Source organism: Rhinopithecus roxellana, chromosome 16 (genome assembly GCF_007565055.1).
Source record: "Rhinopithecus roxellana isolate Shanxi Qingling chromosome 16, ASM756505v1, whole genome shotgun sequence".
Classification (NCBI taxonomy): domain Eukaryota; kingdom Metazoa; phylum Chordata; class Mammalia; order Primates; family Cercopithecidae; genus Rhinopithecus; species Rhinopithecus roxellana.
The window spans coordinates 110,691,962-110,718,520 of NC_044564.1; the positions used below are offsets into that span (position 1 = coordinate 110,691,962).

The window sequence follows — 26,559 nt, forward strand, 5'->3', positions numbered from 1 at the left end:
GCCCAGCCATCAGACTCCCAAGCATTTGGTCCCCGGTCGGAGGTCACCGAATCTTTGCCATCTTTCCCGAGACTGCTCTCAGCTGAGGACAACAAGCAAGAACCAGGGGGCGGCCATCCTTGTCTTTGCATTCAACAGCGCCAAAGTCTGAGGGACAACCTCTTGGTGACAAGTCACAGAAATGTGACATGTCTCTGTAGCAGCCATAAAGCTTTGGTTTAGTATTAATTTTGATTCTCTGGAATATCAGGCTCCCAGAATGGCAAATCTTGACCTCACTAGCCCAGCCTAACCTTCCCTTTTTACATCTAAGAAAACTCAGAGTTGAGGGCAACATATCTTGACTAAGTCCAGATCTAGACCCAAGCCCTGCCTCTCAACAGTCTTCCCCCATTTCTGCTGCCTCTCTATTGCCTCTGAAGGATGAAGAGGTCTTTTTCACTTGCCCTCAAATGCTCATTTCTGAGAGACCAAGGGGGGGGGAGGGAAAGTCAAGTAGCAACACAGCAGCAAGTGTCCAAACTAATCTAAAAGCGTATTTAAATATGAATTACTGTGGTCGAAAACGAAAGACTAGTACTAGTGTGTGATCCAACCACTGCCCCCTAACCAAACTGAGTTGCAATTTTTCTTCTGGAAAGTCAGAACACCAAGTGTGGGTTCTAGAGGGTGACACCGGCAGGGATCTCTCATCTTGATTAAATTGGCACATCAACGTGGAGTTTAATTAGATCTTTCAGAAAGTGCCAGAACGTAGGATGTAAATGTCTTCTCCATTCATATCCAGCCAAATTTCCCAGGCAAAATATTTATCCTGATTCTGATGAAGTTCTTCACTTAGGACTAAAAAAAGGCTTAAGTATAATTGCTTAAGTGTATAAGGTAGTGAAACAGGAATCTTGAGCTATGGATTTTAATTGTAAGTAATAGCTACAGGATTTACTTACATTGTTTGCTCTTTTAGAAAATTCTCGTCTTGTTCTTCCCAATATTTCCTGGATTTTGTTCCTGGCAACCTCTGCTGGGTCTGAACTGCTGGCCTGCCCAGTGGCAGAAAAGACTGCTTGCAACCTTTGGTAGGCTTTTTAGAAATTTTTGTGACCATAATGGCCACATTTCTGAAACCATAATAAACAATTTGGTTTTGAAAAAAACAGTGAAACATCCATCTCCAAAGACATTTAGACTACTTTGCAAGTATTTTGCACACAGGGTGAAGATGCATTTTTACCAAACAGCAATGATTTGCTAAATATCCTAATGGCATTTAAATTTATGCCAGTGTTCCCTCCACCCTCCCCTTTCTTGGAGCTTTGCTAAGAGAATTTTTGGGAGTCCAGATTATTTTGTGCTCTTGTTTTCTCTCTTCTAGAAGAGCATTTTCCATTTTCCTCTCATAAAAACCCAGTTACGCTGGGCGCAGTGGCTCACGCCTATAATCCCAACAGTTTTGGAGGCTGAGGTGGGAAGATCACTTGAGGCCAGGAGTTTGAGACCAGCCTAGGCAACACATCAAGTTCCCGTCTCTACAAAAAAACAAAAAGAACTGGGTGAGGTGGCAAGTGCCTATAGTCCCAGCTACTCAGGAGGTTGAGGTGCGAGGGTTGCTTGAGCCCAGGAATTTGAGGCTACAGTGAACAATGATCATGCCACTGTACTCCAGCTTGGGCGACAGTGAGACCCTGTCTCTAAGAAGAGAAACAAAAACCCAGTGGATTCTCCTTTTGACTGATGTGTTTTTGGGCTAATCACGGTAAGTAAATTTTTCTAAGTAACTCACCCACAGCAGTGTCTGTTGCTGTTCCAGCTGATAAAAAGTCACATGACTAGTGTGATCTTATTCAATCCTCACGTTCAAACTAAAGTCCTAAGTATTGTTTTTATTTTACAGATAATGAAAGAGAGGTAGAGCTTCTAAGTGACCAGGTCTGCAAGTAGTGCTGAGTGGGCACAGGAACGAATCCCCTGCCCCTTAGCTGCAAACTTTCTGGTGGTTTCTTGTTTTCAGTATGGGGTTGTGGTACTGTGTGACATCTCCCTTCCACCTCTGCCACTTAGCAGTAAAATATCCATGTGGAAAAGACAGAAAGTATGCAAGTAAATATGCTAGCTCTGGAGATAAAGAACCCCCCTATATAGGTCTTTATCTGTCTTGCCACCAGCAAACTATTCAACTGGCACCGAATTTGCTGAATATCAAAATGGCTTCATTTATGTGCATTATAATATGAAAACATCTTTTCTATAAATACCATTAAGAACCTGGCTTAACTTCCTCTTCTGAGTACATAAAAACCGCTGTTTAAAAATACCACATTAAATGTTTATGCAATTTATTTTCCTTAAATAATAATTTGCTACAATCCTGTCACAAATTTTAAGAAATTTAACACAGTATTCACAAAGGCAGAATTCTTTAGGACAATCAAAATGATGGTGTTCTTAGAATAAATTAACATCAGATTGTGTTTATATTCAGATAGTCTGATCCTCTCCTTTGAAATGCAATGGAGACCATTGTGACTGGGGGTGAATGCACACATTTGTTCTTCTATACAGAGACTCATTCTTTATATATACTCAACGGTAATTGAATCGTTAGGAATCCTGAGAAACACTCACCCCTGGGCACACACACGTACACACCCGCGTGGCCAACCCTCCAGAAGCTGCGTTTCCCATGGTTCAATACTAGAAGCTCTTTTCTCAGAAGGCCAAACATTTGGAATATTTAGATGACACTGTCCCATCTCCCCTTGGGAAAATCATAAGGTTTCAAGTGGAGGAGCTTGAAGTAGCAGCAATACATGTAGGAGATTCAGTAGTCGGTGATTCCAGTCGTGGGTGCTGAGTGTGCAGTAGGAGGCAAGCAGAGGCAAGAGACACACCTGCTTCTACAACTAAGCCACAAGATGACCAGAACACACTGAGAGTCCCAGTTCTCAGAGCCTCAGCTGAAAATTCACCTGAATGCACATTACTAATCCAGGTCAGACACCAAGAGGGAACCTGAAGAGGGACACGATTCTCAGAAACATGAATATTGGAAGTCGCTGGGAGATGGGACAAAGGGAGGGAGGGCAGAGAGGTGTTGCTCAGCCTTCAGCCTGACCCCCAGCACCCTGCCATCTAATACATTCGTCAGGGTTTCCTTAGCATCGGGGCAGGTGAATCTGAACTGTTCCAGCTCCACCTAGAAGCACAGAAAGCTCAGCCCTTACAGTCTGACACATAGAAACAAACAAAACATCCAAACAACCCGAGATAACCACACCATCTTGTTGCTGGGAGGTCAACAGCTCTGTGGGTGTCCCATCTCAATTGCTCCAGGATGCCGACAGGGGTGTGTGTGGTGACGTTAGGGAAGAAGGCATTAGGACAGGCCCCAAACTGAGATCCCTTTTGTATCTTTCCATAGAAATACAGGTCTACATGATGCCATAATTGCATGCTTATCTACACCAGTTCCTATGTACACGATAGCTTTTCTATAGAAGTTTAAAGTGCCTGGGTTCAGAGGTGCCCATTCCCTTCCCACAGCTACTGGTTCCTCTTGCTGCTTCCGGAGAGGTCTGTCCTCCTCTCTCAAGGAGGATGCCCTTGGGAAAGAGGAATGAACGTTTTCACAGTTGTCTTAACTAGGATCCAGCATTTGGACTAAACCTTCTTCATACACACGAAGAATCGCTTCACACACAAACTTGTACTGGCTCTGGAAAAGAAAAAGAAGCTGTCAAGTCCTGTAGCTCCAGGAAATGCTGCCTCCCACCCTGTACCGGTGGGTCTTCTGCAGCATTTGTAAATATTCCCTGAGCGCCAACTCTGGGCCACAGGCCAGGTACACCTGTGAAGCCCTAGTTCCATTATGATGCGGGGAGGGGGCACTCCCAGAAAGAGATGGACAAAGTGTCATGGAAACATGACAGAGGGAGGAATTGGTGGTCTGGGGGAGTCGGGAAGGAGCAAAGGTCCCTGCAGGGCGGCCATTCTTGTAAGTGGAAGTATGGAAGCCCCAGTAAGAGCCCATTTTGAGAAATGGGGTCAGGGAGCCTGCTCTTGGACTCAACACCTGGGGATGTGGAGGAGGAGGGGTTGCCCAGGTGGGCTGGGACCTAGTTGTGGGCACCTTGTGCTGGGGTAAGGAATCTGGATTGTTTTACAAAGCAGAGCCCCTGAAAGAGGCTCTGCAGGATACAGTTATTTATATTAGCAAATACCTACGAAACACATTGTAGCAAAGTATACAGGGGGTAAAAAAGCATTTAGACTGAGCTTCTCCAGCTAGGAAAATCAATCATTATCTATCTATCTATCTATCTATCTATCTATCTATCTATCTATCTATCTATCTATCTATCTATCTAGTTTTTGAGACCGAGTCTTGTTCTGTCACTCAGGCTGGAGTGCAGTGGTGTAATCTTGGCTCGCTGCAACCTCCACCTCCCAGGTTCAAGCAATTCTCCTGCCTCAGCCTCCCAAGTGGCTGGGACTATAGGCACATGCCACCATGCCTGGCTTATTTTTTTATTTTCAGTAGAGATGGGGTTAGCCAGGTTGGTCTCGAACTCCTGATCTCAAGTGATCCATCTCCCTCAGCCTGCCAAAGTGCTGGGATTACAGGCATGAGTCACCATGCCTGGCTTCCAGCTGGGAAAATCTTCCAGGATGATGAACTTTTTTCTTTTTAACCAGTCACGAGGTCTTCCATAGCAAAAAACAAGGCAGAGAATGGCCCTAATAACATAAGCCGATTTTTTTTCTCTTAAGATTTTCTGGGTACAAACTAATATAACACTACCAAAGCTTAAAATCTATTAGGGAAATCTTATAAACTTTGTCCACAGCCTGTGAAGAGACACAGCTGGTTGGAACATATAGTTCCTGCTCCTTTCTTTGCTAACTCCTCATGTATCCTGGGGGTTTTGCCAGAGAGGCCACTTCTCTAGGAAGCCTATTCTTAGACTTTCCAAATCCTGCTTTAGGTAACTCTTCCACCATGTTCTCAGACAGCCCTGAACTTCCCTCATTGCTGCTGACACTTAGCATAGACTAATCCAGTTCTCCTACTAGATACAAGCTTCAGTCTCTGCATCATTCTTTGTCAAATGAATGAATGAATGAATGAATGAATGAATGAATGGATGTGGGATGGTCCCCATTTTGCACAGGGAAGCTGAAGCTTGGAGAAAGGTTCAGGACTTATGCAAAGGTTGCTCCATTTGTGGTGCGGCCTTAATCATGCTCTTTCCACACCGCTTCACTGCCCCGCTTGCAATTCCAGGGGAAATCCCCAAGAGTTCCTCTTGAGGACAAGAGGATGTTGCACATGACCCTACTTTGAGCTCTGTCCTGCTCGTGGAGGACACTGCAGGTACTCAGGCACCACAGTGGGACAGAGCTCAAAGTAGGGTCATATGCAACATCCACTGAGCCAAAAGGGGTACCCAGGTCTAGGTGGGGGGGGTGATGGACAAATGATTGTTCAATGATACAGAATGCAACCAGGGCTGTTCCCTGGCAGACGGGCTGGCAGGAAATAAACCACAGAGGCAGCAGAGCTCAGAGGTGAGATGGGTGTGGGCTGTAGCCGCTGATAAGATCTGTGACCTTGGGCAAGTGATTCAGTCCCCCTGGGCTGCAGTCTGTTGACTCACAAAGCCCTTCTCTCAGGCCTGCCTGGTGTAAGTGCTCAGAAAGTGCCAGCCACTGTTATTACTGGATTTCTACTCACTGATGTCTGCACCATCATGGCGCGCTGGTCTCGCATTTTTCGGACAATATCCAGTGGGTAAACGGGCAGGTTCCTCTCAGTTAGGCACATGGCTGTTTCCATAGTGACCAACACACCGGTTCGACCTATTCCAGCACTGGAGAGGGGAGAGAAGAGAGACTTGGGATTTGACTGAGAAGCCTTTTCTTTGCATGGCCCAGCGAGCAGTTCCCCACTGACTCCAAAGGGGCTTTCCTCCCCTAGCCTTTGAGAAGACAAAATGCACACTCAGGGTGTGCTCTCAAACAGGCTGGGACAGCCTATCCTCACACATCCGAGGCTGGGGCCTAGCAGGCAGTGGAAAGAGGGCCACTGTGAAGTGCCAAACCCACTCCCTTTCTCACACACGCCTATGATGAAGGTCAGCTGACAGAAGGACAGGAGAAAGGTGTGTGAGGGGACTTTCTCCTTCAGTTCTGTGCTACATTCACAAAGTTAGGATTTCATAAAATTCCAAATCACTTTTGAAATGGTGAAGAACCGTAGTCAACAGACGTTTGTAAGGGCACACTACTTTGTGGGATGTAGGGTGGGTCTGGCGCCTGTCAATTCTCTTCAGGCCTTTTCCAACGGGGAAAGGATTCCAAACCTAACAAAACAGCAAGCGCCATACCTGCAGTGAACTAGGACGGGCTCGCTGTCCACTCTCAGAGACCTCACATAGTTTACAAATTCCAGAAAGTCGGAGGAGTCATCAGGCACACCGTGGTCAGGCCACGCGACGTACTGGAGATGTGTCACTGTGTGTTCTTCCCCGGTCTGTGGGAGATGCAATGGCCTTGGTGAGCCCATCCTGGTGGTCAGCATGAGGACCCAGCCCCAACTCAGACACAAGGGTGGCCCTGTCTCCTGATGCTTTCTCCCTCTGTGCACAGCCCTGCTGTGGCCACTAGCAATTCCTTCCCTTCTTCCCCAAAGATCCCCATCCCCTCTCAGGCTCCGCTGTGGGCCTGTCCTGCAGGGCTGCCTTCCTTGATCACTTCTGCCCAGTGATCTCCTCCATTTGCTCCTATGGTACTTGCCATTAGGGGCCACACATGCTGTTTTTTGTTTTCCAACTGTGGCAAAAAATACTAACATGAGGCTTACCACTGTAACCACATTTAAATGTACAGTTCAGCGGCACTGAGAATACTTGCAATGCTGTACAGCCATCACCATTACCTATTTCCAGAACTTTAAAATTTCCCACAAACATAAACCCCGCACTCATTATGCCATACGGCATAATGTCCATAGATCTCCTTTCTCCTCCCCCCAAGCCCTTGGCAACTGCCGTTCTACTTTCTGTCTCTATGGACTACTCTAGGCACTTCACAGAAGTCGAATCCTACAGTATGTGTCTTTTTCTATGTCTGGCTTATTTCACTTAGCATAATACACTCAAAGCTCCCCCATGTTGTAGCAGGGGTCAGAATCTCCTTCCGTTTAAAGGCTGAATCATATTCCATTGTATGGACAGACCACGTGCGGTTTATCCATTCCTCCATCGATGGACGCTGGGCTGTTTGCACCTCCTGCCTGTTGTGACTAGGGCCACTATGAACTCTGGGCCCCGGCTGTTTGATGGGCAGTCTTGCACACTTACTGACACCAGGTGGAAACAGAGGACACACCTAGAAGCGTGACCACCTGAGATGACAGCGGCCGCTGATTCAGCACCTGCCCCTCCACTGTGCCCCTCAGGCTGCGACTCACCTGGGTGTTTGTGACCAGCATTTCTCGGGACACATAGGCAATGGTGCAGTCCTCTGACTGACACTGGATGTGAAAGTTGCCGTGGTCCATGACGTCGGGGGGATCCGGCCAGTACTGGTGACATTTGGTCTGTAAGAAACCACCGAGAGTCCATGTGAGCTACCTCTGTGGGGTGTCCATGGAAGCAGTTACCCCTGGACAGGCGGACAGGTTAGGCATCCTCTCATGCACACCCGAGAGAGCTGATGGGAGAAAACAAACTCAGCCAAGTCCATCAGCTGTTTCTCAGGGCGGGGTGGGGGCAGCCTGCCAGGGACCAGGCCATAGGTCTCCACTCAGCCCCAGGCTGCAGCCTGGAGGAGGATGACAGACGCAGCATCTTCAGCACCAGTGGCCTCAGATGCAGGACCTTGGCCTGTGAGCAGCCTCTCTACCCTCCCCGACCCCAGCCCCTCATGCCCCTCCCCGCCTCCAGCGGCCCCTCATCCTGCACCCTTCCTCCACCATCCTCCCCACCCTTTTGAGGGGGAGGCCTCCAGGCACAGCAGTTAAGGGCACACATCTGGTGCCACACACAACTCCGCCGGGACCCTTTCCTCCTCCATTTGTCAGCCAGATGATGTCGAAACAGTTGCTTAACCTCTCTGATTTTCCTGTTTTCCACCAGAAAGATGGAGATGGCTCCTGCCTCAACGCTGGTGAGGCGGCCGGCGTGGGTGTGCAGAGCTTAGCTGCTGTTGGGGGGCAGGCCAGGGGTGGCCATTACTTCTACTGCTGTCATGGGTTATATACCAGCTTGAGTAAGAGTGATGAGGTTCCACAAAAAACCAGATTAAGGGACTCCCAAATCGAGATGAATACCTTTCTCACGGGAGAAGTGTCTCCGAAGCCCTTGAAGGCTTTCTTAGGTGATGCCCTAAAGAGGTGATATCCCACACAGCAGACAAGGAACCCAAGGCTACTCGGAATTGAGTGACTTGCCCAAGGCCATGGGGCTGTAGTGATGCAGTCCAGCACTCTTCCTATGGCACCCCAGTGTCTTTCAATATGGCTGTGCTGTCCCCACAGATGGGCTGATCCCACCACCCTCCCCAATTTCTATCCCCGCTTCTAAAACCTGCAGCTTGTCCTATAAGCCATCTTAGCACCTGCCTCTGGCTTCTAAGCAAACTTCAGGGCTAGGCTGTCCATTCCATCATAGATCCTTCTGTCAGTTAGATCCTACCTTATTAAACAAGCATTTTCCCCCAAGCCTGTATGTGGTTATAGCAACTTAAGAATTACATTTGTTCATGGTGGAAAAGTGGTATAACCAAAAGACATGTATGATTTGTTGGGAAACAGCCTCTCTATTCTTACTTTCAAATGTCACAGTGAATACTTGAAATTAAAGTATGCCGTCGGAAAGCTGGAGTTAAGAATTTTCTTGGAAACCTTAAACATGGGTAATTTCGGTTAGTAGCCATTTTGTGACTTTGCTTAGACATGAGGGGTTAAGGGCTATGGGGCCCAAGGCAGAGTTGACAGACACAAGCCCTCTCTCTCATCCTCATCTGCACAGGAAGGATAAATTCCTGCCCTGTAGGCGCTCAATGGTCCTGCCCACAGGATAACTGCAGGGAAGATATTCTCTGATGAGATCAACCTATGCAAGGCAGAACTACGAATATCTGTACTGCCAGAGAGGTTCCCCTTATTCCACAGTGAATCTGACCAGTACTAGACTCTCTTTACCTCTGACCAAATACAGAAATGCAGTTCAATTTGGATCTGAAAAAATTGGGGGTGCAGTGGAAAGAACAAGTCTATGGAGATCCTGAGTTCCAACCTTGGTTAATAAACTCTACTGAACATATTTGGTTAGTGATCTCGGGCAAATTACTTAACTTCTTTGGGCCTCAGCCTCCACATTAATGCTGCTGCAATGAGGGGTGATGATGCTGAAGCCTCATATCTTCAGAACTGTAGATGCTAAGCACTGAATGGTGCCTTTCATGAACATGGCTTTACCTTGGCTTCAAAACAACCCTATGAGGTAGGTACTATGATTGTCTCTGTTTTGCAGATGAGTAGACTGAGGCTCAGAGAATGAATCAATGTGTGCCAGATCACACAGAGAGAACTGGGGCAGAGCTGGAATGACACAACAGGCCTGTGAGCCCTTAGCCAGGCTGATAATACTCTGGAATGACAGAAAATGCACCTTCCTAGGGCTGTGGTTAAATTAAACAGTAACATATGCAAAGCTGAGTGTATGTAGGGAGGGAAGAAGCACTTCTGGAGAAGCGTCAATGGACAACGAAGGTCACTGAAGCTGGGAGGCTGGCAACATGCTGCTGGGGACGAGACCCTGGGCAGATGCTGCCAGAAGAACTCAGAATGCTCCGTCCTCAGGGATTCGCAGGCCTGAGTGGGGCCTGTTTCTCATTTTCCAGGCCCCAAGTGTGGTTTCCAGAAGAGGCTTCCAGAAGGGAAAGCTGACCAGGGAGATGGCTTCTGAAAGGATGTGTCTTTCTAGACCAGAGGGAACAAGCTGCAAGCTGGGTGGAAGACAAGCCATACGCCTGCTGTGTGAGTCCTGCTCTACTAAACGCGTGATATGGGTGAGCACAAATGGGACATCCTGAAAATTTCAGCTCTCAGAGAAAGGGACAAACCTGCTCACTTGGAGTGACCGACTCCTAATCCAGAAGAACTGCTGGGTGGTGATGAGGATGAGATAGGAACTTAGGGATAAAGGGCTCGGGTCATCTGGTCATCCAAGGGAATGTAACAGGAGAGGAAGGAAATATGCATTCTGGATTTCAGAAGAACAGGTTTCTAACAATGGATAACATGCCAAAGGAGAAGAAAGAGCACTATCTCAGGAAGATGGACCAGACAGGGTTTAGAGGGAGTCATGGGTCAAATTTAGAAGGCCTCATGGTGAAAAGCTTGCTTTCTTGCTCACTTAGTCAATAAACATCCCTGGAGATGCAGAGATGAATTAGACACGATGTGGCACCGTCCTCAAGGTGCTCTCGAATCAGTGTGGGGGAATGTGGTGAAAAGGAAAGAAAGAGGGAAGTCAGAGACACAGGTGGCTCACAGAGGAGGAGGCAATGTCCCGGAGAGAGGGGATGGAGATCTCAGTATTTAAGCACGAGGGTCTTCATCAGGTTGGCAAGGCAAGGATGTATCATTTAGGCAGAGGGAATGGGACACGTATGGTCAAAAGGTAAAGAGGCACGTGGTGCACCCCAGGGAACGACAGACAGTACAATACACCTGCACAGAAGGTACAAGTCAGTCTCAAGGTGAGACTTTACTTGGTGCACCTGAGGAGCCACCAGAGGGTTTGAGCAGGGAAATGGAAGGACCAGGCAACCCTCTGGAAAGGTATCGCTGAAAGCCGTGCCAATGGATGGACCAGACAGGGGCTGGGGGAGCCTCTAGGCCAGGAAGCCACTAAGGAGGCTGCTGCTGCTGCTGCTGCTCCTGGAAGAAAAATGCAAAAGCTCTGAGAGAAGGTGGAGGTTTGGGGGACAGAGGGGAGACTGGCAGTGGCAGACCATGGTGAGTGGATGTGGGAAGTGAAGAGAAGGGAGGGGTAAGACCGATTCCAGTTCCTGGCTCGGGTGACTGGGTAGATGGGTGCCTCTGGCCAGAATGGTGAGCTCAGGGCGTGGACCACCTGGGTGCAGGTGCATGGCTGACAGCTTCAGCTTCAGGCACCTTGTATGTGAGGACACTTAGGTAGATGTGTCCTATCTATGAATGAGCAGATGGGTCTGGGTTCAGGAGGTGGAAGGAATCAGTGCCTAGATCCATTTGCTGAACGAACCATGGGGTCTGATGAAACCTGACTCAGAGATCAGTCCTCTGCCGAAGAGCCTCGTTGCCTAAGTGCGCATTTTATCAAACAGTGTGTTTAACAGATAACAAGAGCAAGGAGGTTTATAGAGCTTTGTGCTGCCTCAAACCTCTTCCTATCACCTCACATGATCCTCATGACAACCCAGGGTTCCCTAATATTGCCCAGAGCAGCAAACCTACCTGCCTCTGGCCCTGTGAGACAAGGGGGCCAGGATCTAGACTCACTATGCCATGTGGAGCACCCACTATGGGAGGGGCAGCCATCCCAGGGTAGCTCATTCTTAATGCTCAAAACAATCCCAGGAGACAGGCATTACCACCTCCTTTCTAGTGATGAGGAAACTGAGGCTTAGAGCCCTGTGCAAGGTTAAACAGTGGAAAGCGGTGGTGCCAGAACTCAAACGCCTCCTCTGACCTCAATGCCCCTGCCCCTGACGGCCAGTGGGCCAGGAAGAGTACCTGTATTATTCACATATAGTTGTACAATATGATATTTCTCTCCAAAAGAAACATCTCTGATGGAAAGTGAGGGAGAATAACTTATTCAAATGCAATGTTTCTAAGAAGAAACCCATAAGCCTTAAGGGAGAGCACAAAGAAAAACATTTTGGGTAGGAATTTTAAAAGGGAGAAATCAAGTATCTCGTGAGGGAGTGCCCCACTGACCGCTGGGGATATGAGGCTTCAAAGGACCCTCTCTCTGCACTTGCAGACCTGAGAGCAGCACAGCGAGGCTGGTGAGTGGGGGTGGACTCCAGCCAGCTGCACACCTGCTGGGAGTCCCACTCTACTAAATGCACGGTATGGGAGAAAACAAATGGGAGATGCTGAAAGTTTCATCTCTCAGAGAAAGGTGCAAAGCTGCTGCCTGGAGTGATGGATTCCTAATCTGGAAGAACTGGTGGGTGGAGATGCGGGCGGGTTAGGGTCTTCAGGATAAAGGGCTGAGGTCATCCTGTCATCCAAGAGTTTGCAACAGGAGAGAGAGGAAACATGCACCCTGGATTTCAGAAGAACAGGTTTCTACCAATGGATAAACAGGGGAGGTTAAGTTCCAGGGCCAGAGATAGTGAAGGGAATGCTAGACCTCAGAGGAGATGGGAATCTCTAATGCAGGAAACTGACAAAAGCAGCTGGAATGGCTTCAGTGAGAAAGAAAGGGCTGGGAAACAAACCCTCCAGGTCACAAGCGAGACCTCAGATGAGCTCAGGTGTAGCGTGGACATCAACAAAAGAGAAGGGCTGCCAGCAGCACAGAGCTGGCAGGCAGGAGCCATAGGAGTGGCTGGAGGAAGCTGAGGCCTGCTGGATCACAGAAAGGGCCTTTTCTCCCAAGCTGGAAGAAGCAGAACGAGGGAAAGAAGGGGGCTGCTATCCAGTGCAACCAACCTTTAGTGTTGTCATCAGCCCTAAGACAACAGACCATTCCTGGGGGCACTCCCTTTTCTCTGAGGAGAAGAATGACTTCCCGCTGAAAAGGCAGAGTCAACTTTACAGGGAAAAGAAGCGCAGACAGACAATACAGGGACAGTGCCAAGCTGCCCGAACGGATTCTATGGAAAATGGCACAGTGATGCAATTTCCCCTTTTTACAAAGGCCACTGTTAACCTGGCACACACATTGCTCTTTCAGGACCAGCACTTGTCCTGACTGGGCAAGGCCTGTCACGGCAGGGGATCTGGGGCACATGAAGTAAGGCTAGGAGAAGTCCTTCTGGCCTGTTGTAATGGATCCAAGCTGGGACTGGGGAAGAGGAGGGCTGAGCTTCCCGTCACTAGGGGTGTCTATTGGTTGCTCTGTAGAGGAGACTTAGGGTCACATACGGGCTGGACCAGGAGACAGTGAAGACCCTTCCCAGTGCTGAGATTCATGTTCCACAGAGCAGGGTGTGACACTGCACACATCTGAATTGGAAATCAAGCTACTTACCCGCCCTCGCTCTGTGAGAGTCGTCAACATGACGATGAGTGACAACTTCTGATCCCAGACGACCTGCCAAAACTGTGCACAGGTATGCGGCAGGGGACCCTGAGCGGCGATGTACTTGTTCACAAGGTTAGCAGCAGGAATTTCCATCTGGCAAGAAATTGGTAAAGTATTAGAATCTGTTGCTGCCCCAGGGTGCACAGGGAACTGGATTTTAAACTCTTCTACTTGCTGACATCGCACCAGAAAAATATCTCTTTATCAATTCACAGCAAATAAGGAAAATCAAACAAGTTATTTCTCATGCTTCTTGAAAAATATCTGACAAACACCAGCATCAGATCTTTAAGATAAAAGTGTGTGGTATTCAGTAGGCAAAAATCAGAAATCTATCTGTGACATGGCAGAAGAGTTTAAGTGACTTTCATTGCTCTATCCTAAATATAATCAATACTGGCTATCTGCATTTTCAGTTGTATGTACCAATCCTACCCCTAAGTCTTTCCCTATGCAGGGTTTTCTATCAAAATCTATTTACATTTATTTAAAGCATACACCATACAGGTTTATACCACCAATTCTTGTTGCACTTTGCTTTCTGTATGCCTTCAAATGCTTGGAAGTTGGTCAATCTTGACATTCAATGTTGAAATGTTTTGAAATGAATGTTTCAGGTGGAAATATTCCTGCTCCATTTTCCTTTCTGCCCTCTGGACTGAGTCCTTCTGACGAAAGAACACTCAGAACCTGCTGAGCTCTGGGCTGGCACTGGGATTCACTCACTCTCAGGTGAGCAAGGTAAAGGCAGGCTTCTAATTCACAGTTTGGCTGGTGCTTGGGTAAATGGCTTCCTCAGTCCTGGGATTACATGAAAAGACTGGGCTTTGTGGTGTTGCTGCCCCTAACGTTTCTCATGCTCTGCTTTTAAGAATGAATCCCATAGATGAATCCCACAGATGCTTTGGAACAGGAGGAATCACTGATGAGACCAATTTTTATTAGGGCATTTCTTGACACTTTGCTATAACTTGAGAACTTAATCTGAGAAATCATCTGTCTATTTAGGAGTTGGCAGACCACGTATTGCCTGAAGGCCAAATCTGTCTGCCACCTTGCAAGCTAAGAGCGGCTTTTAATCTTTTTAAGTGGTTACATTTCAAATGCAAAGATCACATATTACTATCTGGTTGGCTACAGAAAGTCTGACCCCAGGTTCAGATAGAAGAAATGGAAGTCTAGAGAGGCCAAGTAAGTTGCCCAAGATGCATTTTTAGAGAGAAAATAAGTGCTTTTCCCATAACACGTGAAACGTTCCACTTTTTCTTTTTGGCTTATATGTACAGAGGAGGTTTTCTTTTTCTTTTTCTTTTTTAAGGCAGGATGACACTCATTACATGAAGAGAAACAGACAGTCACAAACATACCACAGACAGTCACAAACACACCACTAGCAAAAACAAACAAACACCTGAATGGAAGCAGCTCAGTACAGGGGCATGTGGACGACTGAATTAGAAACACACAACAAGTCTGGTCCCATCTTCTGTTAGCTTTGTGACTTTTCAAATTATTTTAACTCTCCAAACCTTAGTTTTCTCCTCTGTAAAATGAGACTATTCTGCCTTCCCTCCCGTGGCTGTTGTGGTACTGAAATGCAGTGGTGAACGGGAAAGCACTGTGTCAACTGCAAAGCCCCACACAGGCCCTCATCATCGTTGTGACAGTGGTGAGTGTGCTCTTTAGCATCATTCAGATTCCTAACTTACGTTCACGTAACTTGCATTAATATAATCTTCATTTCCCTGCAATAATACCCGGGTGGTGTCATCTGCGGGGAAGAGAAAAATTGACCGATTATTCCGAGCATTATTTTTATCATACCAAGTAAACCAGAGTTCAGTTCCCAGCCCCATCTGCAGCTCTGCCTCATTAGCATAAACACTATTCCCCAACTGTTCAGAGTCTGAAATGGCTGCAATAAAGACGGTGGTGTTTACAGACACACTGAAAATCGTTCCAGAATACCAGACAATCTGTTTTAAAAAGGGAAACATTATCTCAGTGTAGGGGGGAAGGAGGCATTCATGCCGGATACTCACAAGGCAGCACATCTTTATATCGGTTTTTGTCCAAATTTTGAGGCAGCTTTGCAAACGTGATGGCCAAACCTGGCTTTTTTCTATAGAGTTGCTATGTGAGAAATAGAGAAAAAAGAAAGCATTGCAAAAATCAGACGAAGAAAGTGTGAAAACATACTTTATCATTCACAGTACCAAAATCTTAACGTTTTAAAGTGATTATGTGTTATATACTAAAACAAAATCTTCCCAATAAGAAATTCTACAGTTTCATGAGAAACTGACTAAACTCTTTAATAATTTTTGTTTTTAATTTGAAAAAAATGCCATAGGAAGGGTCTGGGTCTCAGGTAATGGAGAATGGTAAGTGAAACTTTGTATTTATGACAACTATTTGACCAGAGCTAAAAGCAACTAGATGGGGGGAAAAGAATTCTGACTCAAAATTAAATGGAAATCATCTAAGTTAGTCTAGAATCATTTCCCTCCAGTTCAGTGTAGTGAACCACACCCTTCCTTTAAGAACGAAAGCATTTCATTCATCATTTCAGAAGTCTATTTCCACAGGAAAAACATTTATCCCAATATATAGTAAACTTCCTTTACAGAGGTACTTCTCTACACATGTAATCACAACCAAAAATCTCAAACAACACAATCTTTGCATATCTAAACTCACGTATTAGACATGTTCGTATGGTACCTGATGTGATTTTCACAACAGCCCTGTAAGAAGTATTAACTATATTCTTATTTTGCAAGTTCAATGCTTTGTTCGAGATCACAGGAGAACAGGAAGAACTCAGATGTGACTCCAAGGCTTATCTTTTCTTTTCTATATGACTGTTTTTCCTTTTAATCCCTTTTCACCAGTGGTTTTTATTAACTCTATGGGAATTTAAAAACACAGGTTTTTCAGTGTTGGAAGTGATTTTTTTTTTTTTTTTGCGGAAAATTTGGGAAATTCACACTAATATAAAGAAAAAATTATCAGCAAGTTCACAACTCTGAGATGAGCTTTTCCTATATTTTCTCCGGCTTATTTTCTCTGTGCCTACATGCACACAAATGAACAGAAGCATATATATGTAAACACATAATACATTTATATACTATGTTTTTAAAAGCAAAAAATGAGGCTGAACAACACATTGGCACGTTTTTTTTTTTCTCTTCCTGAGGCAGAGTCTCTCTGTTGCCCAGGCTGGAGTGCAGTGACGTGATCTCGACTCACTGTAACGTCCACCTCCCAGGTTCAAGCGATTCTCGTGCCTCAGCCTTCCAAGTAGCCGGGACTACAGGTGTGCATCACCACGCCTGGCTAATTTTTGTATTTTTAGTAGAGACAGGGTTTCCTCATGTTGGCCAGGCTGGTCTCAAACTCCTGACCTCAAGTGATCCACCCACCTGGGCCTCCCAAAGTGCTCGGATTACAGGCGTGAGTCACCGCGCCTGGCTATATTGGCACTTCTTATGCTGTGTTCTAGTCAACCTAAGTGTCCTAAAAGAAGATAGTAAGTATTCCTCAGAAAAAGTTTCAAAGTCAAGACATTTGGAAAATATTTTATTTTCTATGAATCTCTAACAAGACAAGTTCTGCAATGCATAATGCATACATTTGTTAAATTCTGATCAGCTAAACATATCTCAAGCTAATTTGGCCACGGAAAATCTCAGCATCTAATGGAGTATTCTGGGAAATAACTATCCTATTTTTCAAGCTGCTTTCTCATACTTATTATATAGTATCTATTTCCCCATGTCATTAAATATTTTTTACACATATGATCTTTAATGGCTCGATAATTTAGTTTATCTATCTATCTATCTATCTATCTATCTATCTATCTATCTATCTTATTTTTTTGAGACAGAGTCTCGCTCTGTCGCCCAGGCTGCAGTGCAGTGGTGTGATCTTGGCTCACTGCAAGCTCCACTTCCCAGGTTCACGCCATTCTCCTGCCTCAGCCTCCCGAGAAGCTGGGACTACAGGTGCCCGCCACCACGCCCGGCTAATTTTTTGTATTTTTTAGTAGAGACGGGGTTTCACCGTGTTAGCCAGGATGGTCTTGCTCTCCTGACCTCGTAATCTGCCCGCCTCGGCCTCCCAAAGTGCTGGGATTATAGGCATGAGCCACCGTGCCTGGCCATTCACTATAATTTATTTTAATTTTTATCCTACTTTTTCACTAGGCTGTTTTGAAATTTTTTTTACTCAAACTTCTAAGAAGAGAATTACTATACCAAATAATATTTTTAAGGGTTGTTTTGGTTTTTGTTGTTTTGAGATGGAGCTTCACTCTTCCACCCAGGCTGCAGTGAAGTGGCGGGATCTTGGCTCACTGCAACTTCCACCCCCTGGGGTTCAAGTGATTCTCCTGCCTCAGCCTCCCGAGTAGCTGGGATTATAGGCATCCACCACCACACTCGGTTAATTTTTGTATTTTTAGTAGAGACAGGGTTTCGTCATGTTGGCCAGGCTGGTCTCGAACTCCTGATCTCAGATGATCCACCCACCTCAGCCTCTGAAAGTGCTAGGACTTTTGAGTTTTGATACATATAACCAAGTTGCCCTACAGGGATGTATGACAAATTCACCAAATTGTGGCCAACATCCTTAATAAAGATGTGTTTGCAGTCTGAATAGGGAGGGTAAAAAGAATTTCTCCCTCTACATTTTTGCAAATTGTATTGTTTTGTAAACTGGCTTCTGTTAGTGTTTTTTCTCTTACTAAATAAACAAATGAAACAGAACTCCCCAGAAGATAATTAACATGAAGAGTCTGGGTCATAATAACGGTGCCATATCTTATACATTTGCCAAATGTCTAGAATTTCCAAACACTCCAAGAGCTCAGTTACTCACCATCTTTACAGTTTTAGTTCATAACCATCAGGCAGCTGAACAACTTCTTAAATAACTGCAGTCTCTAATAAACTTTGTGAGTTCATTTTAGGAATAAACTAATGATTTATTAGAGATTTTGGGTTGACTGGCAGAAGGCGGGCAGCTAAGTTAAATTTACCTACACAGCATTTTAGTTCTAACTGATTAAGTGAATATAATCAACAATTAAGTGAATATACAATTAAGTGAACATAGTAAAGCTAACCTGGTGGGAAAAAGAGATTTTTTTTTTCAAACAACAAAAGTGTAAATAAAATCAACTTGAGGTGGTCTAGCAGAAAAGCACAGCTACAGAAAAAGGCTTTAATTACTATAAGGACTTTAAATGTATCTCAGCGGTAATGATCTGCTGATAAATTTGTAAAGTATTAAGATAAATCGTACTAAGATAAATCATATATTAAAAAGTGTTAGGGCAGTGTTTACATTTTTTCTTTTTTTCTTTTTTTTTGAGACATGTTGCCCAGGCTGGGCTGCGGTGGTGCGATCTCAGCTCACTGCAACCTTTCCCTCCAAGGCTCAAGTGGTTTTCATGCCTCAGTCTCCTGAGTAGTTGGGACTACAGGCACATGATACCACCTCCGGCTAATTTTTGTATTTTTAGTAGAGACAGGTCTCGCCATGTTGGGCAGGCTGGTCTCAAACTCCTGACCTCAAGTGATCCGAGTGCCTCGGCTTCCCTAAGCAATGGGATTACAGGCGTGAGCCACCACGCCCGACCAGACAGTGCTTAAAAATTTTTAAATGTGCACACTCTGGGCTTTATCCAACAGAAATACATAAAGATACATGTCACAGAAGTTTATCTGCAGCAAAATATTTATTCTCAGAAAACCAGACGCAGCCTGGATATTCCCCAAAGGTAAAGAAATGTTGACTTAAATGATAGTACATTCTTACCAGAAAATTCTGTGCAAGTAAAAAGAATACGACAGACCAAAAGTACAGATTTAGAAGGATATCTACTCATACACTTTAAAGTGAAAAATACAAGGTATTGAATAATTTATACAATGAATGATGATCATATAATAGCAACACACAGAGTGTATATTAATGTGTAAAGACACAATCTTGTGTGTGTATGTATGTGTATACGATTTATCTGCATGAGCCCTGGAACAAGTATGGAAGGATACAAACAAAATTGTCGTTTGTAAATTACAACAAAGAGGAAGAAACTGAAGGGGATAGAAGTCAGGAGACTATTTTACTTTGGTTATTTCTGAATTATCGCAGTAAGAATTGTTATTTTTAAATGCAAATGACTAAAGTGAGAAAAAGAAATACAACAAAAGAAATCTATTTAAAAAATTAAAAAGCACAAAACTTTTACAAAATTTTGGACAAATCAAAATTAAGGTTGTTTTGGCCTTTGGAAAGTTTGATGGCACACTCATATTTATGTTTGCAAAGGGCAACACTGAATAGGACTGAAGCAACTTAGTAGAAACAGGATTTAAACACTCGGTTTCTTAAGAGCTGGTTTTCGGCTGGGCACAGTGGCTCATGCCTGTAATCCCAGTACTTTGGGAGGCTGAGGTGGGCAGATAGTTTAAGCTCAGGAGTTCGAGACTAGCCTGTGTAACATGGTGAAACCCCATCTCTACTAAAAATATAAAAATTATCCAGGTGTGGTGGCACGTACCTGTAGTCACAGCTACTTGGGAGGCTGAGGTGGGAGGATTGCTTGAGCCCAGGAGGTGAGCCAAGATTCTGCCACTGCACTCCATCCTGGGCGACAGAGGAAGACCCTGTCTGTGTGTCTGTCTCTGTCTCTCTCAACATATATACATATATATACACACACATATATACACATACACACACACATATATTTATATATTTTTAATTTTTATTTTTTTCACGTTCCTACTTTTTAATTTTTTAATTTTTATTTTTTGAGACAGAATCTCACTCTGTTACCCAGGCTAGAGTGCAGTCAGTGGTGCGATCTCGGCTCGCTGCAACCTCCACCTCCTGGGTTCAAGCAATTCTCCTGCCTCAGCCTCCCGAGTAGCTGGGATCTGTATACAGGTGTGCGCCACCATGCCCAGGTAATTTTAGTATTTTTAGTAGAGACAGGTTTTTACCATGTTGCCCAGGCTGGTCTTGAACTTCTGCGCTCAAGCAAGCCACCGGTCTCGGCCTCCCAAAGTGCTGGGATTACAGCTGTGAGCCACCACGCCTGGCCTCAAGTTCCTAAAATTTATCGATTCTTCTCCAGGCCCTGTGGGCTGCTTGGCAGCCTGGTTATGAAATACCGCTCTGAGAAGGCAGAGGGACAGAGTGGAAAGTGATAGTAAACACATATGTCTTTCTGGAAGGGTCAGGGATGAAACGGAATGAGTTAAGGCTTTGTGATATTGGCCAGAGTATGAGACGTGGCTTTTAAGAGAATCTTCATTCTTCTTTCATTTTCCAATTCATTGGAAAAACAACAATTTGCTTTGGTTATTCCTGGGCTGAAGGAGTGTGAGGCAGATAACAGCTCCTGGCTGCAGATTCCTTAGATTCTGTCCTAGGATGGGAGCCACCAGGAGGCTGAGAGGCAGAGTCACAGGGATATAGAATGACAAAACCATGGAATTTTATGAAAAATTATTAATTTTTATGTCCTAAAATGCTTTGTTCTCATTCTATCAGAGTCTAGTTATAAGAAGCTCTGAAATTAAAGGTAAATTATAAAAAGATCGGCTAAGAGGGGTTGCTAAGGAACAACCGTATTGAAATTACAGTATCAATATCACCAGCTCTGGCCTCCAAAAGACAAAAAATTTGAATGGTGGGAGCAGATGCTCTCCAGTGTGGTAGGGGTGCGATGGATGGTTTTTTTTGGCTTAAATATTTCTTCTTAGAACAAGTCATCTACTATAACATTAGAGAAGGCATCAAGTGACTCTAATCTCGCTCAACCAAAGGCGTGCAGCCTAGTCACATCCCTCAGATGAGAGCTTCACACACCCAACTGGCTCTAACCAGAGGATGTCGGCAAGGCCCTGCACAGTGGAAGCAAGCACTCCGTCAACTCTATGAACAGAAAAAGGGGAATTCCTGAAGGCTGAGAACCCAAGAAGGGGGAAGAAAAATGGAAAAGGACAGGAAAAAAAAGGGCGCTGGAAATCAAGGAAACCATGGGCAAGGAGACAGCAAAGGGCAGAAGCAGATTGCCTTTCATGCCCTTCACAAAAACCCAGAGCCGACTCCTAGGAACCAAGTTTCAAAACGGCTGTTTGTTGTATCAGCCACTATGGCATTATCTTTACGGAGGCAGGAATCTCATTTGTTCACTGCCATAAACCCCAAGCCAGCATTGTGCCTGGCACATAGTAGGTGCTCAATCAAAATTTGTAGCGTGAAGGAATAATGGGATCTGCTGCTTTCAAAAATGAGTGCCAACCATGTGAATAAAGCATGCCAAGAAAATTTCAAAGCAATTTCAGCTTTCTTAGACACAGTGCCCTATAACTAAGCTGAGGGTAACTCGTTTTTTACTAAAGGCCCACCCCAAGGGGTTGTTTTCCTAGTACCACTTGGTTGACAAATTAACAGTTCACTACTCACGGGTAGCTCATCCACACTGGGACATCCCTTTTCCTTTGTATCTGACCCAGCCAGAGGGCAAAAGAAACCATCCAGCGGGGTCTTGAGGCCTCTACCTACCTTCCCAGAAAGGTTTGCTGAATTGAAATTGTTGCTAGTAATTTTGGGACCTTCCATAGTCCCCCTTTCCACGCACAGTCCCAGCTGCAGATTCTACTGCTGGCAAAACTAGCAAGTATTCTTGCAGGGCCCCTTTCAGATAGATACACAACAGTAAGTTATGGCAGCACTTCCTTTAGGTGGGTCACTGGCACTTGAAATGTAAAAGCTGCCCACATGGTCATTCCAAAGCCCCCAGTTTGCTCTATGTATCCCAGACACATTATACTGATGATGTTTTCTTTCCTTAAAAAAAACAAAAAAAAAAACAAAAAAACAGAAACTATTTGGAAAACTGTTTTTAAAAATGCAAATGCAATCTTTTGGGTCGGGCATGGTGGATCATGCCTGTAATCCGAACACTTTGGGGGGCCAAGATGGGCAGATCCCTTGAGACCAGGGATCTAGACTAACTTGGCCAACATGGTGAAACCCCATCTCTACTTAAAATACAAAAATTAGCTGGGCATGGTGGCACAGGCCTGAATTCCTAGCTACTCAGGAAGCTGAGGCACGAGAATCACTTGAATGTGGGAGGCAGAGGCTGCAGTGAGCCAAGATCACACACCGCTGCCCTCCTGCCTGGGCCACAGAATGAGACTCGGTCTGAAGGGTTCTAATCTTGAAGATCTAATTGCTCTCATTAATTTCTACAGGTGTCAATTTAAACCTCTCATAAAGTTTTCAACTACCTCTGCCCTTCCAAATGGACCTTTTATAATTATCACAGGAGCCAGTGAGTCACTTGTTTTGACATTAATGGCTATCTTCTATAATGGGCAATGTAGGAGTGAGTAAAGTAAAAATAGGGGTCAGAAGAAAAAAGATGGTTTCTGGTTTTGGTGAAGATGGTAGATGCTGAAGTGGAGGGGCCGGGTATCTGAGTTTGAATATGACCTTTGGTGGTCTCTTGTAGCCACTGCTGTAATCCATCAACTGGGGAATGCAGGCATTCTCTTGTGGTGTTCCTCATTTTCGAGGTCTTAACTAACCGTGGGCCAGGAGGCAGGGAAGCTGTGAGTCACCTGGTCACCAGATAAAAATGGACGATGGGATCCTTTGTTGCTGGGAAGCTGGTTCTCAAATAAAGGACAGGTTAGCATCATCACTTAGCTTTTATCCAGGAAAGTCTGTACCAAATGCAGATCCTGTCCTTTGCTTAAATGAGCACTTCAACTCAGGGAACATGCAGATTAAGCTGCAAGTTTTTCTTGGGAACAAACAAAAACAAGAGCTTCCTGGAAGTGGTAATTCTGGGGTCAGTGGGTACCTCAATTCTGCTCCTTTACATAAGAGAAAGAGGAACACCCTACCTTGGCTACACAAAGAGTATTTACACAGTTTGGGGCCAAACAAAAATTCCACCAAACTGCTCCCATTGATGAAGCTCATACAGTGTGGCTACCAAAGGGAATGGCTAAAGTTGGAGGACACGGTGAGGGCTGGGTACACTCAGCAATGGTGAGTTGCTACCAGTAAGTTCAATTTTTATTTTCTGAGACAGGGTCTTGCTCCGTTGCAGCCCAGGCTGGAGTGCGGTGGGATGACCATGGCTCACTGTAGCCTCAACCTCCCAGGCTCCAGCAATCCTCCCGCCTCAGCCTCCCAAAGTGTTGGTATTACAGGCATGAGCAACTATGCCTAGCCTAGATATTTAACACGTATTCTAATCGTGGCTCTGACTAGTTGTGTGCCACTGGGTAAATCCCTCAGCCTCTCTGATTCTCACTTTCTCCATCTATAAAAGGGTGATCCTAATCATGCTGGCCATGTTGACTTCACAGAACTGTTGTGAGAGTCAACAGAGACAACATATGTGCACCACACTTGGTAGGCTCCAAAGTGCTATAGAAATGCTAATTATTAAGTGTGATTTTATGACAGCTGGGACCAAATGCTTTCTGGAACACACTTGTGATTGTTTACTGAAAACCACAGGAAGGACTGGGGAATTCCCTTCATGAAAAAAAAAAAAAGAAAATGCTCCAAAGTAAGCGCTGATAGAAACCAGCTCTCGCAGGAGGGATTTAAGGCTACCCCAGGGCAGGTCTTCGGTGTCGTGGAGTGTGTGGTGTGGACACCTGCGGTGGGCCCTGTTGGGGAACAGCCCCTTCCTCTTCCTACTCCTGCCCAGTGTACGCCCCCATTGGCCAGGATGCCCACCTGCCAACCACGCTGGAGGAGGCAGAGAATCAGAACACCAGGACTAGATGACCCAGACCTCCAAACCCAGCGCAACACAGTTAATTTTTTTTTTTTTGAGCTCTGTTACCCCGGCCGGAGTGCATTGGTGCCAACACATCTCACTGCACCCTCAACTTCCCAGGCTCAAGTGATCCTCTCACCTCAGCCACCCGAGTAGCTGGGACCACAGGTGTGTTCCACCACGGCTGGCTAATTTTTTTATATTTAGTAGAGATGAGGTCTTGTTATGTTGCCCAGGTTGGTCTCAAACTCCTGGCCTCAAGTGATCCCCCTGTTTTGGCCTCCCAAAGTGCTGGGACTAGAGGCATGAGCCCCCATGGCCGGCCAGTGACCACCTCTTATGCAGACTTTGGGCATGTTCTACAGACTCTTGGAGCCTCCCTTTATTTATAAATAATAATAGTTGTTACTTTTTATGGCACTTTGACCACATACCAGATAACACATTAAGTATTTATCTCATCTAATTATTAAATGAACTCACAAGATACCCAATTTATAGATGGAGAAACAGAGGCCACAGAGGTTAGGGGACATGCCTAAGGCCACATAGGAAGTGAGGGTAGAGTCAGGATTTAAAATCTGTCTGGTTCCATGTAGGGAGACAGTCTCTTAGAGATATATACATATATATATATGTGTATATATGTGTATATATATACTTTTTCGAGACAGAGTCTTGCTCTGTCGCCCAGGCTGGAGCGCAGTGACACAATCTCGGCTCACTGTAAGCTCCGCCTCCTGGGATCACGCCATTCTCCTGCCTCAACCTCCTGAGTAGCTGGGACTACAGGCGCCCGCCACCATGCCTGGCTAATTTTTTTTGTATTTTTAGTAGAGACGGGGTTTCACCGTGTTAGCCAGGATGGTCTCGATCTCCTGACCTCGTGATCTGCCCGCCTCGGCCGCCTAGAGTGCTGGGATTACAGGCGTGAGCCACCGCGCCTGGCCAGCAGCCTCTCAGATATTTTCTAGGTCAGATGTTCTATTATTCTAAAAAACAACTCACATATCAATAGTATGTAGTCGTTTTCAAAGGTTATTGTAGAGTGGCTAAGAACCAGCTCTTGAGTTGGCCTGCCTGGGTTCCAATCAGCCTTTGACATTTACTGTGAGACTTTGAAGAGGTCGCTTAACCTGTCCAAGACTGTGTTCCCTCATGCCCACAACTGGGATAATGACAGTATCTATACAGGGCTCTTGTGAGAACTACATAAGGTGATATCCTTTAAAGTCCGTGGCACATGGTAAGTGCTCATGAAAGCTTTCCTTTCCTATTAGTTTCCCATTTTATCTAGTTTCCTTTTCTATGCCTCTCCTTGGCTGCTCTGTAAGAAACCTGTCTCGCACCTGTAACAGTGGTTTTCACATGACGGTCTGTCTAGTCTAGGGTGCTCTGGGGGCCAGTGAGGGAAGACTGAAGAGGCTGGGCTTTGAGGACCCTACTGGCTCCATCGCAGGTCACAGAGCAGACCTGCTTTCATCTGTTCTGTATTTTGGAATTCTGCAAATGATTTGATTAAAAAGAAGGGTTTCCTACTTGAATTTCCTACTTGAGGAAGTGTATAGACAAAAATGAAGGAAACGTGTACACACTAAAACGCAACCCTAAAATGCGTACATTCTCTGTTTCTTATGCTGCCATCCAACCCTACCCTCCAAAGACAAGGCCTTGGATGCACAGCGGGGGGCCAGTGGTTCCGGTTGGGTCTCTCCTCTGGAACAGCGTGTGCATCAAAACAGGTGCTGATCTTGTCAAAAGTACCAGTATCTGGGTCCCATCCTGGTGCGGCCGATCCACTAGCTTTGGGTGGGGACTTGATTTAATAAACTCCCCAGGTGATCTCCCTACGAGTGGTCGGACGGTCACCCTTTCAGAAACACAGGTAGGGGACAGAGTGGGTATTTATCTCTAATGCCTTTGAAAACTTCAAAAAGTTGAACACTTTTCAAGGGAAATCACTGCGGGATTCCCATACGTAAAACACACCTCGAACTGGAGCCACCTGCGTGAAGGAGGCTTCGCGAACACCGGAAACACCAGCCTTTGGGTTTTCCTCAGTGAGAGCCCACAACGCCTCCTTGTGGACTATCTGATAAACTGGAACCAGTTCTCCTGGGGCTGAAAGACGGTCATCACCTGGATGCATCGCCCAGGACCTGCACTTGTCAACCCGGGTGGGCTTGTCTCTTTATGCTACCTGATACCCCCATGAGCTTTGTCTGCGTTTGGGCTGAGATTTTCCTGCAATACGCTCCCTCCCCGCAACACTTAATCCTATCCACCCCTTTATTAATCCCACATCTCACTCCAGGGATCTCCTATAGTCCTCTGACCTCCAGTTGCTGCAGAACATACATTATGTATAATAACATCTTACCCTGTCTTGGTCTTCAGCTGTTTCTGGGACACATA

General features: G+C 45.5%; 1 protein-coding gene across 5 annotated transcripts in view; it reads right to left on the reverse strand.

The window, feature by feature from the left end:
- Positions 1–2,311: 2,311 nt before the first annotated feature.
- PTPN3 (protein tyrosine phosphatase non-receptor type 3) overlaps positions 2,312–26,559 on the reverse strand; it is a 121,226-nt gene continuing 96,978 nt past the window's right edge. For all 5 annotated transcript variants that reach the window (XM_030919136.1, XM_030919135.1, XM_030919134.1 and 2 more), the window contains 7 exons: positions 15,350–15,440; positions 15,017–15,078; positions 13,254–13,400; positions 7,469–7,597; positions 6,384–6,529; positions 5,732–5,867; positions 2,312–3,712 (listed from right to left, as the gene is read on the reverse strand). In XM_030919136.1, coding sequence (XP_030774996.1) covers positions 3,635–3,712; positions 5,732–5,867; positions 6,384–6,529; positions 7,469–7,597; positions 13,254–13,400; positions 15,017–15,078; positions 15,350–15,440 — 789 coding nt within the window. In that variant the 3' untranslated portion in view covers positions 2,312–3,634. The remainder of the gene's footprint in view (positions 3,713–5,731; positions 5,868–6,383; positions 6,530–7,468; positions 7,598–13,253; positions 13,401–15,016; positions 15,079–15,349; positions 15,441–26,559) is intronic.